The 15,436-nt window shown below is 42.9% G+C and overlaps 1 protein-coding gene across 1 annotated transcript in view; it reads left to right on the top strand.

Annotated features, from left to right (window-relative positions):
- Positions 1-15,436, top strand: part of pygb (phosphorylase, glycogen; brain) — a 91,645-nt gene that overhangs the window by 44,703 nt on the left and 31,506 nt on the right. Inside the window, exons 7-10 of the mRNA XM_078230211.1 lie at positions 3,828-3,910; positions 6,452-6,595; positions 11,767-11,859; positions 13,962-14,108. Of these exons, the coding sequence (XP_078086337.1) occupies positions 3,828-3,910; positions 6,452-6,595; positions 11,767-11,859; positions 13,962-14,108 (467 nt within the window). The remainder of the gene's footprint in view (positions 1-3,827; positions 3,911-6,451; positions 6,596-11,766; positions 11,860-13,961; positions 14,109-15,436) is intronic.

The raw sequence follows: 15,436 nt of genomic DNA, 5'->3' as shown, positions 1-15,436 counted from the left end.
GGTGTGTAACACTTGTATTGTGCCACTGAATTCCCTTGATGATTGACTTTAGCTATTTACCAAATGTAGAAGTGGAGATGCAGCTTTCCACGTCTTTTCCAGGGCAGTTTTACTTCAGCCCCATGTGTGTAAAAATATCTATACTTTTAGGGAAGCCAGGAGCATTGGTTAAACCCTTGCACAATGCAGTAGTATCTCATGTGTACATAAGTGCGTGCGGGGATGTTGTACCCTGTTCTGTATTACACAACCTCTTGCATTGGATTCTCTTATTTCTGAAGTTGCTGCCTTATACTGGTTGACAGTAATTCAGCAATAACAGGGAGGTTTGCACAAGACTATAGGATTTGCATGTGTCTGGAGTTTCTGATCAGTTCCACTGCATCTCCCTCCCAGTCCTCCTAACCTGCCAGTTTCCAGCTGCTTCAGACTTTAAAAGTAAAAGCAGAACTTTGCAAAATCAGGCAAAATAAATGGCTGTTATGATTTTGGGCTTCACTCATTTTTCTCATGCTCAGAAAACTCCTGTAACCATGAGCTGTTTATTTATTTATATAAAATAATTGGCATTGGTTCATTTCTTCGATCCCCTCTATTGGGCAGCAGACCCATCTCTAAGATCATTAAGACCCTGACCCAATGCAAATCACATTTCTTGGCAAGCTGGAACATGACGTGGAATCTGCTCTTACCTCCCAAATATCACCTGCAATGGGAAAATACAGCTGAGTTTGAATCCCAGATTGAGAATTTGAATACTATTTTAAACTGGTACGTGTAAAGGTAACTAGGGAGTTGTTGAATTGTTGTAAGTACCCATGTGGCAGACTAGGGGAATGGTAGCGTATTGCTGATGTTTCTGGTTTGGTAATCCAGGAGTCTGGACCAATGTTACATATACACGGCAGCTATTGGATTTAAATAAATCTGGAATTAAAAGCCCATCTGGTTTAATAATTCCTGCTGTCCTTGCCCAGTTTGGTCTTAATCTGACTCCAGGCCCACAGCAGTTTGGTTGACTCTTGGCCTAGTTATATTGTAAGAAGTTTAACAACACCAGGTTAAAGTCCAACAGGTTTATTTGGTAGCAAAAGCCACACAAGCTTTCGAGGCTCTGAGCCCCTTCTTCAGGTGAGTAGGAATTCTGTTCACAAACAGAACTTATAAGACACAGACTCAATTTACATGAATAATGGTTGGAATGCGAATACTTACAACTAATCCAGTCTTTAAGAAACAAAACAATGGGAGTGGAGAGAGCATCAAGACAGGCTAAAAAGATGTGTATTGTCTCCAGACAAGACAGCCAGTGAAACTCTGCAGGTCCACGCAACTGTGGGAGTTACAAATAGTGTGACATAAATTCTGATTCTAGGATCGCATGATAAAGACTCAGGAGGAAAAAAGCAGAAATATTTATGTGAAATAGTGTGACATAAACCCAATATCCCGGTTGAGGCCGTCCTTGTGTGTGCGGAACCTGGCTATCAGTTTCTGCTCCGCGACTCTGCGCTGTCGTGTGTCGCGAAGGCCGCCTTGGAGAACGCTTACCCGAATATCAGAGGCCGAATGCCCATGACCGCTGAAGTGCTCCCCAACAGGAAGAGAACAGTCTTGCCTGGTGATTGTCGAGCGGTGTTCATTCATCCGTTGTCGCAGCGTCTGCATAGTTTCCCCAATGTACCATGCCTCGGGGCATGGTACATTGGGGAAACTATGCAGACGCTGCGACAACGGATGAATGAACACCGCTCGACAATCACCAGGCAAGACTGTTCTCTTCCTGTTGGGGAGCACTTCAGCGGTCATGGGCATTCGGCCTCTGATATTCGGGTAAGCGTTCTCCAAGGCGGCCTTCGCGACACACGACAGCGCAGAGTCGCGGAGCAGAAACTGATAGCCAGGTTCCGCACACACAAGGACGGCCTCAACCGGGATATTGGGTTTATGTCACACTATTTCACATAAATATTTCTGCTTTTTTCCTCCTGAGTCTTTATCATGCGATCCTAGAATCAGAATTTATGTCACACTATTTGTAACTCCCACAGTTGCGTGGACCTGCAGAGTTTCACTGGCTGTCTTGTCTGGAGACAATACACATCTTTTTAGCCTGTCTTGATGCTCTCTCCACTCCCATTGTTTTGTTTCTTAAAGACTGGATTAGTTGTAAGTATTCGCATTCCAACCATTATTCATGTAAATTGAGTCTGTGTCTTATAAGTTCTGTTTGTGAACAGAATTCCTACTCACCTGAAGAAGGGGCTCAGAGCCTCGAAAGTTTGTGTGGCTTTTGCTACCAAATAAACCTGTTGGACTTTAACCTGGTGTTGTTAAACTTCTTACTGTGTTTACCCCAGTCCAACGCCGGCATCTCCACATCCTAGTTATATTGAACAGAGAGAGAACCACAAAACAGAAATAAAACCAGATCCACTGCCCAGCATTGACTCGGCACCAAATGTGATGAAGGCAACTCAACCCTGGTATCGCTGATTTGTTCTCCTCACTAACATCCCAAAATTGGGAGAGCTGTCCCACATATTAGTCGAGCAATACCCTGACATAGTCGTAGTCAAAGAACAAAGAACAAGAGCAAAGAACAAAGAACAGTACAGCACAGGAAACAGGCCCTTCGGCCCTCCAAGCCTGTGCCGCTCCTTGGTCCAACTAGACCAATTGTTTGTATCCCTCCATTCCCAGGCTGCTCATGTGACTATCCAGGTAAGTCTTAAACGATGTCAGCGTGCCTGCCTCCACCACCCTACTTGGCAGCGCATTCCAGGCCCCCACCACCCTCTGTGTAAAAAACGTCCCTCTGATATCTGAGTTATACTTCGCCCCTCTCGGCTTGAGCCCGTGACCCCTCGTGATCGTCACCTCCGACCTGGGAAAAAGCTTCCCACTGTTCACCCTATCTATACCCTTCATAATCTTGTACACCTCTATTAGATCTCCCCTCATTCTCCGTCTTTCCAAAGAGTACAACCCCAGTCTACCCAATCTCTCCTCATAGCTAAGACCCTCCATACCAGGCAACATCCTGGTAAACCTTCTCTGCACTCTCTCTAACGCCTCCACGTCCTTCTGGTAATGCGGCGACCAGAACTGGACGCAGTACTCCAAATGTGGCCTAACCAGCGTTCTATACAGCTGCATCACCAGACTCCAGCTTTTATACTCTATACCCCGTCCTATAAAGGCAAGCATACCATATGCCTTCTTCACCACCACCTCCACCTGTGTTGCCACCTTCAAGGATTTGTGGACTTGCACACCTAGGTCCCTCTGTGTTTCTATACTCCTGATGACTCTGCCATTTATTGTATAACTCCTCCCTACATTATTTCTTCCAAAATGCATCACTTCGCATTTATCTGGATTAAACTCCATCTGCCACCTCTCCGCCCAATTTTCCAGCCTATTTATATCCTGCTGTATTGCCCGACAATGCTCTTCGCTATCCGCAAGTCCAGCCAACTTCGTGTCATCCGCAAACTTGCTGATAACACCAGTTACACCTTCTTCCAAATCATTTATATATATCACAAATAGCAGAGGTCACAGAATCAGACCTTACAACCGACATCCCAGACTCCTCCATCACCATCCATGAACATGTCCTAACTCCTGACCCACCAACAGACCAGACCCAGTAGAGGTGGTGGCAGTGGGAATACAGTCCTGACATATTGGTAAAATGGCTGGGGGGTTTTTTCTCTTTATTGGCTGGTTTAAACTGGCTTCTTTCTGCACTGAACTTTTCTATGGGCAGGTCATTGTACTGGTGATATTAAATGGGGAAAGTTGTGTGTTTTGTTTCATAGTTAATGTTGGTGACTATATCCAGGCTGTGTTGGATCGTAACCTGGCTGAGAATATATCTCGAGTGCTGTACCCCAACGACAATGTAAGTATGCCATTTTGAACTTCTGCTTCTCTGTTTACCGCACCTCCATCCCCCACTTCCTGTAAGCAATGAGTGGAATTTTGATTCTATGATGGGGGTTTTCCCCAACAGTTGGAATGAATAGGATCAATGTGGTGGGACCCTGTGCTGCTCCTAATCGGGTGGCCCTGCAACATTGAAGTGTAGTCAGACAATTAACTGGGCAATATCTGCCTCCAACACAATCCGAGGCCAGCTGGTCTCCATTGGCGGTGGCAGCACTAACAGGTGCCAATAATTCTGAGGCTTTCGCAATGAATGATTACTGGATCCCAGGAGACTGAGTGAGGCGAGTGGGAAGCAAAGGGGTTTTGATGCAAGGGAAAGGAATGGATTTTTCCGTGGCCGTTCCCCTCCTGATGCTGGGTCCCTTAATCAGGCAGGTTTTGTGGATTTGCTGGACAGCCCTTTTAAGAGGCACAAAAACAGCGCAAGTCCCATTAAATCCTCGAGCCACTATTAAATCCAAACAAGTCCCCCCCCCCCCCCCTTAATTCTCCCAAAACTGGGAATTGAATGTGGATATTCCCACCTGTTTCTCCATGTGTCCCTACCATCATAGCCACGCTGGCCGGCTCCATTAAATTTCGGCCAGTTACACTAGAGACTTTCCACAAACATCAAGGCACTCCCAGAAAGCAATTGTCATAATTCTCTTAAGATGGTGCCAGCTATCCTAAAAGAGTTGCAATGTCACTTTGATAAATACTCTCGTATGAAGCAAAGTTCCTGCACCCTTGCTTAATGCTGATGTCAAAGATTATGAGAAAGAAAAGACTGCCATGGGGGGGGGGGTGTAGCATTAGCTGATTGTAGAATATTAAAGAACATGAGGCCATTTGGCCCATTATGCATGCATAGCTTCTTCAATGTGCTGACCAGTTAGTCCCACTCTACTCTTTTGCCATTGCTCTGCAATACTTTCCCTTTTAATTGTTAAAGCTTCTGTGTTTCAAATGATCTCTAGAAAAGAGGAGGCTGAAAAATGGCCTGATGGAGTTCTTAAAAATTATGAAGGGGTAGTTTTAGAGAAGATATTTCCGCTTGGCAAATTCAGGAGAAACTACAAAATTTACCACCAAGATGAGTAGTTAAGGTGAATAGGATCAATGTATTTGAGGGGTATCTAGCTAAACATATGAGGGGGAATATATGCTGATGGGGTTAAATTGAGAGGTAGGGGGAAGCTCATGTGGAACTTGGAGGAAAGGGATAGAACAATTGGCTCAATGACCCATTTGCCTTCCATTTTATGCAACTCTAAGTGGACACTTTAGGCCTGAATTTTCAATGCCAGGAAGGCAGATTTGGGACAATCCCCAGCTCCTCGAACTCAACCAGGGAGGAAATGTCCTGGCTGCCAATTGCAGAGGTGAGCTGGTCAAAATGCCTGTCTTGGTGCACCAGAACTGTATTGATGCCGCATGTCCCCGCACCAACTACGCCCATGACTCTCTACCTCATAGCCCTTCTTGCCTCTTTCCTCTTCTCCAACCTGTGGCTCCTATTAATTACACTCCTCCCCTGCCTCTACCCATGGCCCCCATTGCCTCTTTCACCCCGCCTCTCCACATTGCCCCTCGCACCCTGCATGTCAACCATGCCTATGTAAACACCCCCATGGCCCCTTTACAATCCCTATATCAATATCGTGCCAATCCATGCTTCCCAATCCACCATCTTTTAGACCTACATGCCAACTCTCTCAGTATACATCATGGGCAGACCTCAGGACCCACGCTGAGATTAAATAAAGTTCGAAGTGTCTGTTGCAGACTTAGACAAGTTACTGCCAAGTCTAATCTGCGCATGCTAATGAAACTTGGACGTTACTGAAGGCATAATTGACGGGCTGTAATGCGCATGCTCAAATTTTGAATTAACCCAATGAAAATGAGAGGTGCCATGTTCAGGGGTGGAACTTCCATATTTCGGCCTCCACCATTTTTTTCAATGGCGGAGGGGCTACCCGTCATTCTGAAAATCCAGGCCTTGCTGATAGCTGCTCTGTGTGCGCTAGCTGATCTTCTGCTGTGGTCTTCTTGGAAAATGTGGCCTTGAGCACAGGTCATGTTTACAAGAAATGCAAGAGGAATGTTTTTTTTTGAAAATCAAAGGTGGCGGGGGTAAGTACGTGGAACAAATTACTGGCATGAGAGATGAACAGTAAAACTCCTTGGGTTTCAAGAAACAACTAGATGTCCTCTTGTGGATAAGTTAGTTTGAGGGTTACGAGAAATGAGCCAAGATTAGGCGAGATAGATAGAGCAAATATTTTCCACTTCAACTGCCTAACATGGTTATTGTATAATATTTGAAAGTGAGACAGTGTCTTTCAGCCCCTCTTTAGTGACCCTGCTTTCCTCCTCTGTCTCCCAATCCACCCCCACACAAAATGATTGGGCCCATGCAACGCAGTGGGACCATTATCAATGTTTTAGTACATTTGCCTTAAGCTTGTTGACTTTGTGATAGAAAGTTAAATATCATCATACCAATTAGTTCTTTGAAGGTAAAGAGCTCCGTTTAAAGCAAGAATACTTTGTGGTAGCTGCCTCACTCCAGGACATCATCCGTCGCTTCAAGTCCTCAAAGTTTGGTTGTCGGGATCCAGTCCGAACTTCATTTGAAACTTTCCCAGACAAGGTAAGCTTCCCAAAGGTGATGCATTAGCAGAAGTTATCTGCAGCATAATTTAATATATTTTGCAATATTTATAACCCCCAGCATCCTGGGGATTACATTTAACCAGAAATTTTACTGGACCAGCTACATAAATACTGGGCCAGCCAGAGGCTGGGAATTCTGCACCACATAACTCGCCTCTTCACTCCCCAGTGTCTTTCCCACAACAGGGCACAAGCCAGGAACTTTCTCCAGTTGTATACACAAACTGAATAAATTTTACATTTTTAAAAAGACCCAGAGTATTATGAAAAAAGCAGAAGAACCAACATTAACCAATATTTATCCCTGTCAACATCAACAGATAAATCTGATTACTATCACATTGTTGTTTGTGAATCTTGCTCTGTGCAAATTGCCTCCTGCATTTTTCATATTGCAACAGTCACTACACTTGAAATTACTTAACTTCCCAAAACAGATTGGAGTCAGTTATGAGGACATAAAAGTGTTATATAAATGCAAGTATATTTTTAAACATAAGCTTCAAAAATCACCAATTTCAATAAACATAGAATTATTGCAGCATAAAAGGAATCATGACAGGGTAGATGTAGGTGGGATGTTTCCCCTGGCTGGTAAGTCTAAAACTAAGGGACACGGGCTCAGAATAAGCGCCAAACAATTTAAAACTGATATGAAGAGGAATTTCTTCACTAGAGGATGGTGAATCTTTGGAATTTTCTACCTCCGAGGACTGTGGAAGCTCAATCACTGAGCATGTTCAAGACCGAAATCAGTAGATTTCTAGAAACTAATAGTGCGGGAAAGTGGCACTGAGATAGATCAGCCATGATCTAATTGAATGGCAGAGCAGGCTTGATGGGCCAAAATGGCCCAACTTCTGTTCCTGTTTCTTGTGTACATCGGAGATGCAGTTCTTATTGGTGATCCCATAGTTAAGGGGACAGATGGGCATTCTATAAACCTATATTCTATATCATGAGTCCTAAGGGTGCGTTGCCCTCCAGTGCTAAGGTAAAGGAGATCATGAGGGATACAAAATATTCCGGGGGAAGTGAGTGAGCCAGGAGTTGTGGTGCATGTCAGTTCTGGTGGCATAGAGAGGAAGGTACTGAGGTCATGCAGTCAAATTTTCAGGAGTAGGGAGGAAGTTGTGGAGGTCTTGAGGCGCAATCAGTAGCATTCCTGCATCTGAACCAGAAGCTCTGGATTTGAGTCCCTCCCCATGACATGATGGCCAAGGAAGGTGTTCACAACGCAACCAAACATGTTGACTATCAACGTACAAATCTTTCCAACACAAGCTTGGCAGTCCAAGTGAGGGAGGTTCTCTGCACATTTCCAGCAAGACTACTACATCCCTGTACCCCAATCTGGCAAAATTAGAATATGAAAATATAATGGCAGTTAACATACAAAGGAACCCAAAAGTCTTTGACCAGCATGTATATAGTAATGGGTAGGAGGAGGTGGGATGGGCCCTATTAGGAATAAAGAAGGCTTATATGCTTAGCGATGCAGAGCAAGGCTATGAATACTTGGAGAAAGTTTGTATCAGTGTTTAATAAGAACAAGGATGCTGTCAAAAATTGATAGAAGCAGAGTGATAAAGGTACCGCGCAAGGCTGGTTATGAGAGGAGGTGAGTCACCTGGTCCAGACAGCTTGCATCCCAGGTTGGTAAAGGAAGTGGGTGTGGTGATAGCAGAGGACTTGCGATAATCCTCTCTCCTTTTTCTCCCCCGCCCCCCTGTTGTTGGGGAGTCATAGTGACATCTTAGCCATGGTAAATGTGTGGGTTTACAAGGATAGTGCAGAAGGGAGGGTCTGGGTGGGATGCTCTTTCGGTGAGTCAGTACAGACCTGATGGGCCGAATGGCTTCTCTGCATTGTAGGGATTCATAGTAAAGGGTGTAAGAATGTTGTTCTTAACTATAGGTCATTCAGTTTAGCATCAGTGGTGGGTAAGGTTTTAAAAACAGTAGCCAGGGGGAAAAGACCAACACTTGGGAAGGTTTGGAGTAATTAAGAGCCAGTACCAGTTTGTAAAAGGCTGATCGTGCTTGAATGTTTTGATGAAGTAACAGAGAAGGTTGATGAAGGGAATGCAGTGGATGTTGTCGACATGAATTCTAAAGTGTTTGACAAACAACTGCATAAAAAGCTGGTAAAGAAAATTGAGGCTCGTTGAATAGAAGGATCCATGGCTGCTTGGATTTAAAAAGTGATTTAAGAGTAGGAAACAGTGAGTCATAGCAAATAGCTGTTTTTCAGACTGGAGAATGGTAGACAGTGGTATGTATGTTTCCGAGCCAGGACCACTGTTTTGTTTTTAATATATACATGGTTTGAAATTTTATCCAGTATTCCAAAATTTGCAAATGATACCAAACTTGGAGGTGTGGCAAGCAGTGTTAGTGAGCAATTGCCTGTAACAAGGCAGAAATAGGCGAGCAGAATGGACAGATAAGTAGCAAGTGGAATTTAATACAGAAATGTGAGGTCCTTTTGACAGAAGGGATAGGGAGAGGCAATATAGAGTTAATGGCACAATTCTGAAGAGTGTTCAGGGATAGAGGGATCTGAGGGTTCACAGAATTATGGAACGAGTAGAACAGACTGTCTGTAAGAGCTGCCCAACTAATCCTATGTCCATGCCTTTCCTCATAGCTCTGAAATGTTATTTTAATCTCTTCAGATACTTATCCAATTCATGCACATAGATCTTTGAAGGTGGAAAGAATTATTGATAAAGTATATCGAATCTTGGGCTTCATAAATAGAGGAACGGAATACAAAAGCAGGGTAGATCGGCTGAACCTTTATGAAGCTCCGCTAAGGCCACAACACGAGTATTGCATCCAGTTCTGGCCACCACACCTTAAGAAGGATGTGAGGGTCCTGAAGAATGTACAGAGGAGATTTATCAAAATGATTTTAAGAATAAGGATTTCAGCTACAGACTTGAATTGGAGAAGCTCGGGTTGTTCTTGGAGCAAAGGAGTTTGAGGGGGGATTTGATGGAGGTGTACAAGATTATGACAAGTTTAGATAAAGTAGACCAAAAAAAAGCTTTTCCATTAGTGAATGTACAAGGACGAGGGGGACAAATTTCAGGTTTTGGCCAAGAACTGAGGGAACACTTTTTAGGCAGTGAGTGGTAATGACCTCGAACTCACTGTTTATGAAGGTTGTGGAAGCAGAAATGATCAATAATTGATTTGAAAAGAAGATTTGTTGAAAACCTGAGGGAAATAAACTTTTGAGGCTTGAGGGATAGAGCAGGAACTGGGCCTGACTACATTGCTCGAGAGAACTGGGAAGGACTTGATGGACCAAATTAATTTCTTCAGTGCCATTATGGCTCAATGACCCGCAATATTTATTTCTCAGTTTCTTCTATGTCCATCTACCTGTTTCTTTCTTTCCATTCTGTTTTGTTTTTCCTTATCCCAATCAATTTAAGCTGGTTTTGTTCCTGATATTTAAAAAGAAAAAGAAGCTGCATTGGTGTAGATGACTCAATAAGATGAACAAAATGCATAACCAAGCAATTGTTTTCATGCCAAAATCGATGGACTTTGATTGCTAATGGGACTGATTGCTCTGCCAAACAGGAAGGGCAGAATAAATTAATGAGTTGAGAGAAGTGTGCCTTCAGTTGGCAGCAAGGTTATCGATTCATAGAATGGTTGCAGCACAGAAGGAGATCATTTGGCTTGTCTTGTCTGTGCTAGCTCTCTACCAAGGATTGATGTATTGGAATTGTCACTGGGCATGTAATCCAGAGAGCCCGGGTAATGCTCTGGGGACCAATTTTGAATCCCACTATGGCAGATGGTAGAATTTGAATTCAATAAAAACCTGGAGTTAAAAGGTCAAATGATGACCATGAAGCAATTGTGGATTGTTGTAAAAACCCTACGTGTGATTCCAGGCTCACAGCAAAGAACTCTGAAATACCTTAGCAAGACACTCAGTTCAAGGGCAATTGGGATGGGCAACAAGTGTGAAGCCCATATCCCATGAAAGAATAAAAGAAACTCAATGGGTGCAATCTTACCTGCCGTTCACGCCACGCTCCCACTGCAGTGAGGTCAAAGAATATGGCAGTCAGCCATATCTCCGTTCACTGCAGCAGGATGGGAAAATCCCGGCAGCATGAACAGTGATGAGATTCCAGCCAATTGCCTGCCTTTTTACTCTGTACCCCTGTAATTGTTTCCTTTTCTAATAATGGTCCTTTTGAAAGCAATGATTTTTCTGTTTCCAGCATACCCTCAGGCAGAGGGTAATCACTCATTACATTTTTTTTTAAAATCCTCGTCGCCATTACTACTTTTGCCAATCATCTTGAATCAGTGCATTCTAGATCTGTCTTTCTGCCAATTAGTACAGTTTTATCCTGTCCTTATTAACTTAGTCCAGACTCCTCTTGATTTTTAACACCTCTATCAAATATCCTCTTAATATTTTCTTCTCCATGGAGAACAGTCTTCTTCAGTCTATCTGCATCACTGAAGCTCCACATTCCTGAAACCATTCTCCTGAATCTTTTCTGCATCCTGTCCAATGCCTTCACATTCTTCTTAAAGTCTGTTGCCCAGTGTTGACACAATACTCCAGTTAAGGTAGAATCGGTGTTTATATCGGTTTATCCAAACTCCCTAGCTTTTGTACTCTAAACTCCACTTATAAAACCCAAGATCTTGTGTGCTTTATTAAATGCTTTCTCGGCCTGCCCTACTTCAGTGATCTGTGCACGTGTACCCTTGGATCTTCCTGTTCCTGCACTCGCTATAGAATGTTTTTTAATTTTATGTTGCCTTTCTTCTTACCAAAATGAAACACCTCGCACTTTGAGGTGTAAACTATGTTCTATTTGCAGCAGCAAGGCACATTCCATGATGCCAATGGCTCCTGCAGTAATGTAGAAGAAAACGCTTGCATTTATATAGTGCTTTTCATGACCCTAGACTGTCCCAGGATGTTAATGTGCTTTTGAAGTGCGGTTACTCTCGTAATGTAGGAAACATGGAAGCCATGTTTCACACAGCACATTCCCACGATCAAAACATTAGTTCTGTGTTCTCTCCACAGATGTTGCCTGGGATTTTCCAGAAATTTCTGTTTTTGTTTGTATTAAAGTTGATATTCCTTTGTTCACAGGTTGCCATTCAGCTCAATGACACCCATCCGGCCCTGGCCATTCCCGAGCTGATGAGAATCCTGGTAGATGTGGAGAAACTAGATTGGGAAAAGGTATGGGTTTGACGAGTAATTTCCATTTCTCATTTTCAAGCCAGTAAACACCATCCTTGGCACTTTGCAACAACAGTAGCATGTACTTGTATAGTCCCATTAATGTAATAACACGTCCAAAGATGTTTCTCAGGAACATTGTCGATCAAAAAGAAATATTAGGGCAGATAATCAAAGCAGCTTGGTCATAGAGAGGTTTCCAATATGTTTCATGAGCTACAACTTTAATTTATTTTGAGATGCTGACTGCCCATCCTATTGAATCTCTAATTTGTGTTCTGTACAAGAATCTTAAAAGCAAAATTTAGTTTACATGAGTGACTATGTCGTTGTTAGAATCATAGAATCCCTACAGTGCAGAGGGAGGCCGTTTGGCCCATCAAGCCTGCACTGACAAATCCCACCCAGGCCCTATTCCCGTAACCCCAGGTATTTACTCTGCTAGTCCCCCTGACACTTGTTGGGATCTGGTCTGGCTGTGACCTAGCCTATTGCTGGAAATTTCATGTGCAGTCTGTTCTGACAGATGCCTCTCCTGAGCCCACAGCAGGGAGGCTGCTTCTCCATTGTGCTATTGTATCAATGGTTTCCCTGCGTAAAGCAGCTACCGTTTTGACCAGTAAACCCTAATTAGTTCACTAATGTTCTTGGGGGAATGAAACCCGCATCCTTACCCTTTCTAGCCTCCATGTGACTCCACTTCCCCAATGACGTGGTACACCCTGTTACGCATTGATCAGTAGCTACCACAGAGAAGAGTAATGAATCCCTACAACTAGTGGTTGTAGTAAAACATGATGTAGGTTTATTAAGAAGGTGTTGCTTATTCCAGGTCTAATATGGAAGAGCAACAAAAGCCCCCAAATCTCTCTACTTGCGTCACTATGGATCATAAGACATTATACCAGGAGAGATGCAACCACTTTAAATACATTAACTTCTTAACTATCCTTTGAAGTAGCCCAGCGATCACTCTGTTGTATAAAACTTTAACACGCCAGAGGTTGAATCATTACAAAGCAGCCATTTCAAACAAAATAATTAAATTAACCTGAAATTGAAAACCCAGCTGCCGCCAATAACATGCAACTGTTAGAGACAGTTAAGAGATTTTGTTTTTGTTTGGGAAGAGAGGAGAGAAGTTAACAGCACAGTGAGGGAGCACAGCATCACATTATGTCGGGCACAGTTTGCACCATCCTTTTTTTTCGGACAATGCGCCTTTAATTGAACTGAGTGGGGAAGAAGGAAAGCAATCCATTCATCATCAAGATCAAGAACACTTTGGTTTGAGAAATCTGTTTCAATCTGCTTGTCTCTAATCTACATTGAGTTCTCACTCTTATTCATTCTTTAAACATCACTGGCAATGATTGTCCATTTCTTGTTGTCCCGAAAATTTGAAGTGAGCCTTCATCCTTAACTGCTGCTGTCTGGGTTGGATAGCGGTTTTACACAAATGAATGGCTAGTTAGGCCACTTGAGAGAGCAGCTAAGAGTCAACCATGTTGATGTGAGATGAAGAGTTGCATGTAAACAGGGCTGTAAAAAGGCAACTGGTTTCCTTCCCTGGAAGGGCATAAGTGAGTTAGTTGAGTTTTACTGACCTAAAAGAGGCTGCTTTAAAGCAAGTAAGACTTTCATCCTGGCAAATAATTCTGAAATTAGGCAACTGAACTACAAAGGTGATTTTATACTCCTAATTATGCTCATCAGTGCAGGTTCCATTCAGTCATTTGTGATCAACTTTCTGCCAGTGCTCACCACCTAGTTAGTGGATACTGCTAATTCTCCCTTTTTGTTTAGAAAGGACTAGTCTATTCAATGGGAAGAGCCAGATAATTGGCTGAAGTATCATTTAACATAAAACCGCCAAGTATGTACATAGACCATCTTGGTAGTCACATCGTTGACTAATCAGAACAATCAATCTTTATCAATTAGTCTACAACATGCCCAGATATGAGATGAGGAAGACACCAATGGTGGTGAGCTTGGTAATCATAGGGCCAAAGCTACCTGAATCACCAAAGCATGTTACATTTATTGTGCCTCACATTACTCTTGTACTGAATTTTTTTTTTTCCTTTTTCTCTTGAAAGGCTTGGGATATAACCAAACAAACCTGCGCTTATACCAACCACACGGTGCTACCTGAAGCTCTGGAACGCTGGCCAGTTCAGATGTTCGAGCATCTTCTGCCGAGACATTTGCAAATCATCTATGCAATCAACCAGAAGCACTTGGACGTAAGAAATATTTGAACAATTTCCACGTGCTCTCCTTCACTTTCCTTTCCATACTGAGCTCTTTATCTGGTTCAATTTTCCATTGCTTGGGATGAGAGAGTTACCCTATGACGTGAGGCTGAATCAATTCGGCCTATTATTCTTTGCAGTTTAGAAGAATGAGAGGGGTTCTGAAGGTGCTTGACAGGGTAGGTACTGAAATATTGTGTCATTTGCTTGGGAATCTTGATCAATGGGGCACAACTTTGAGAAAAGATGACGATTGTTCAGGGTTTAAATGAGGAGAAATGTATTCACTGTGTTGTGAATCTTTAGAATTCTTTCTGCCAGAGGATTGTGCGTGGTCTATTGTTGAATATATTTAAGGCTGGAATAGACAGATTTTTGATCTCAAAGGAGAGAGGACAGGAAAGTGAAGTTGAAGCCCAAGACAACCACTGTTGCATGGCCTTCTCTTAACTCTTGTGTTCTCTGCTCTTTCTGACTTTTAAAACCCAGGCTTGGCTTCACCTGATTATTGACTCCCTGACTTATTCCATTCAATCTCTGAGGTATTCTACATGGTTCAGCTTTGAAGAACAGGATTAGGCAACTCAGCTCCTCGAATGTGTTCTGCTATTCAATTAGATTATGGCGGATCTCTACTTCAGCTTCTGCTGTTGCCCTATATATGTCTTGGAAACCTTTACAGAAAACTAATCGATACGTCTTGAAAATTTCAAGTGTTCCATACATCTGTGGCCTTTGGAGGCAGAGAACTCCAGGATCTCTTTTGGAAAACAAAGTGAAGGGAGAAATCATTTGGATTTACAAACCTTACACAAAATCAGTGTGTCACTTTACTGTTTTATTTCATATTTGAGATTCTGAAAACAAATGCGTTTATTTTCTGATAACACTCTAATTCAGAGGTGCACCTGCAGTGGAGGAAATGTAACAGCTGGAACTATCATTCACCTTAATTGTTAAATATGTTAATGATGAACTTAGTAAGAACGTGAGTAAAGGATAGGCCACACAACCCCTCAAACTATTCTGCTATTCAGTAAACCAGCACTAGAGGGGACACAGAAGAGGCCAAAATGTTGGTTCAAGGGGGAACTTGAATGGGTGCTCTCCTTTAGCTGAGGTTTGAGATTGTCTGCCCAACTCCAACAACAGAATCCAAAATGGCTATTGACGAGGATCTGAGAGCTGCTGGTCTGTCCTCTCTGGCAAGGGATCACTTTGATCTAATTCAATGGGTCACACACTGCCTTTACACCCCGCCCAATATTACCTCCATTGAGTTCATTATTAACTGCTTTAACATCCTGACCGGCACCTTC

The sequence above is a fragment of the Mustelus asterias genome, chromosome 15, assembly GCF_964213995.1.
Source record: "Mustelus asterias chromosome 15, sMusAst1.hap1.1, whole genome shotgun sequence".
Classification (NCBI taxonomy): Eukaryota; Metazoa; Chordata; class Chondrichthyes; order Carcharhiniformes; family Triakidae; genus Mustelus; species Mustelus asterias.
Note: the sequence above shows the minus strand (reverse complement) of the source record. Positions and strands in the feature narration are given on the sequence as shown.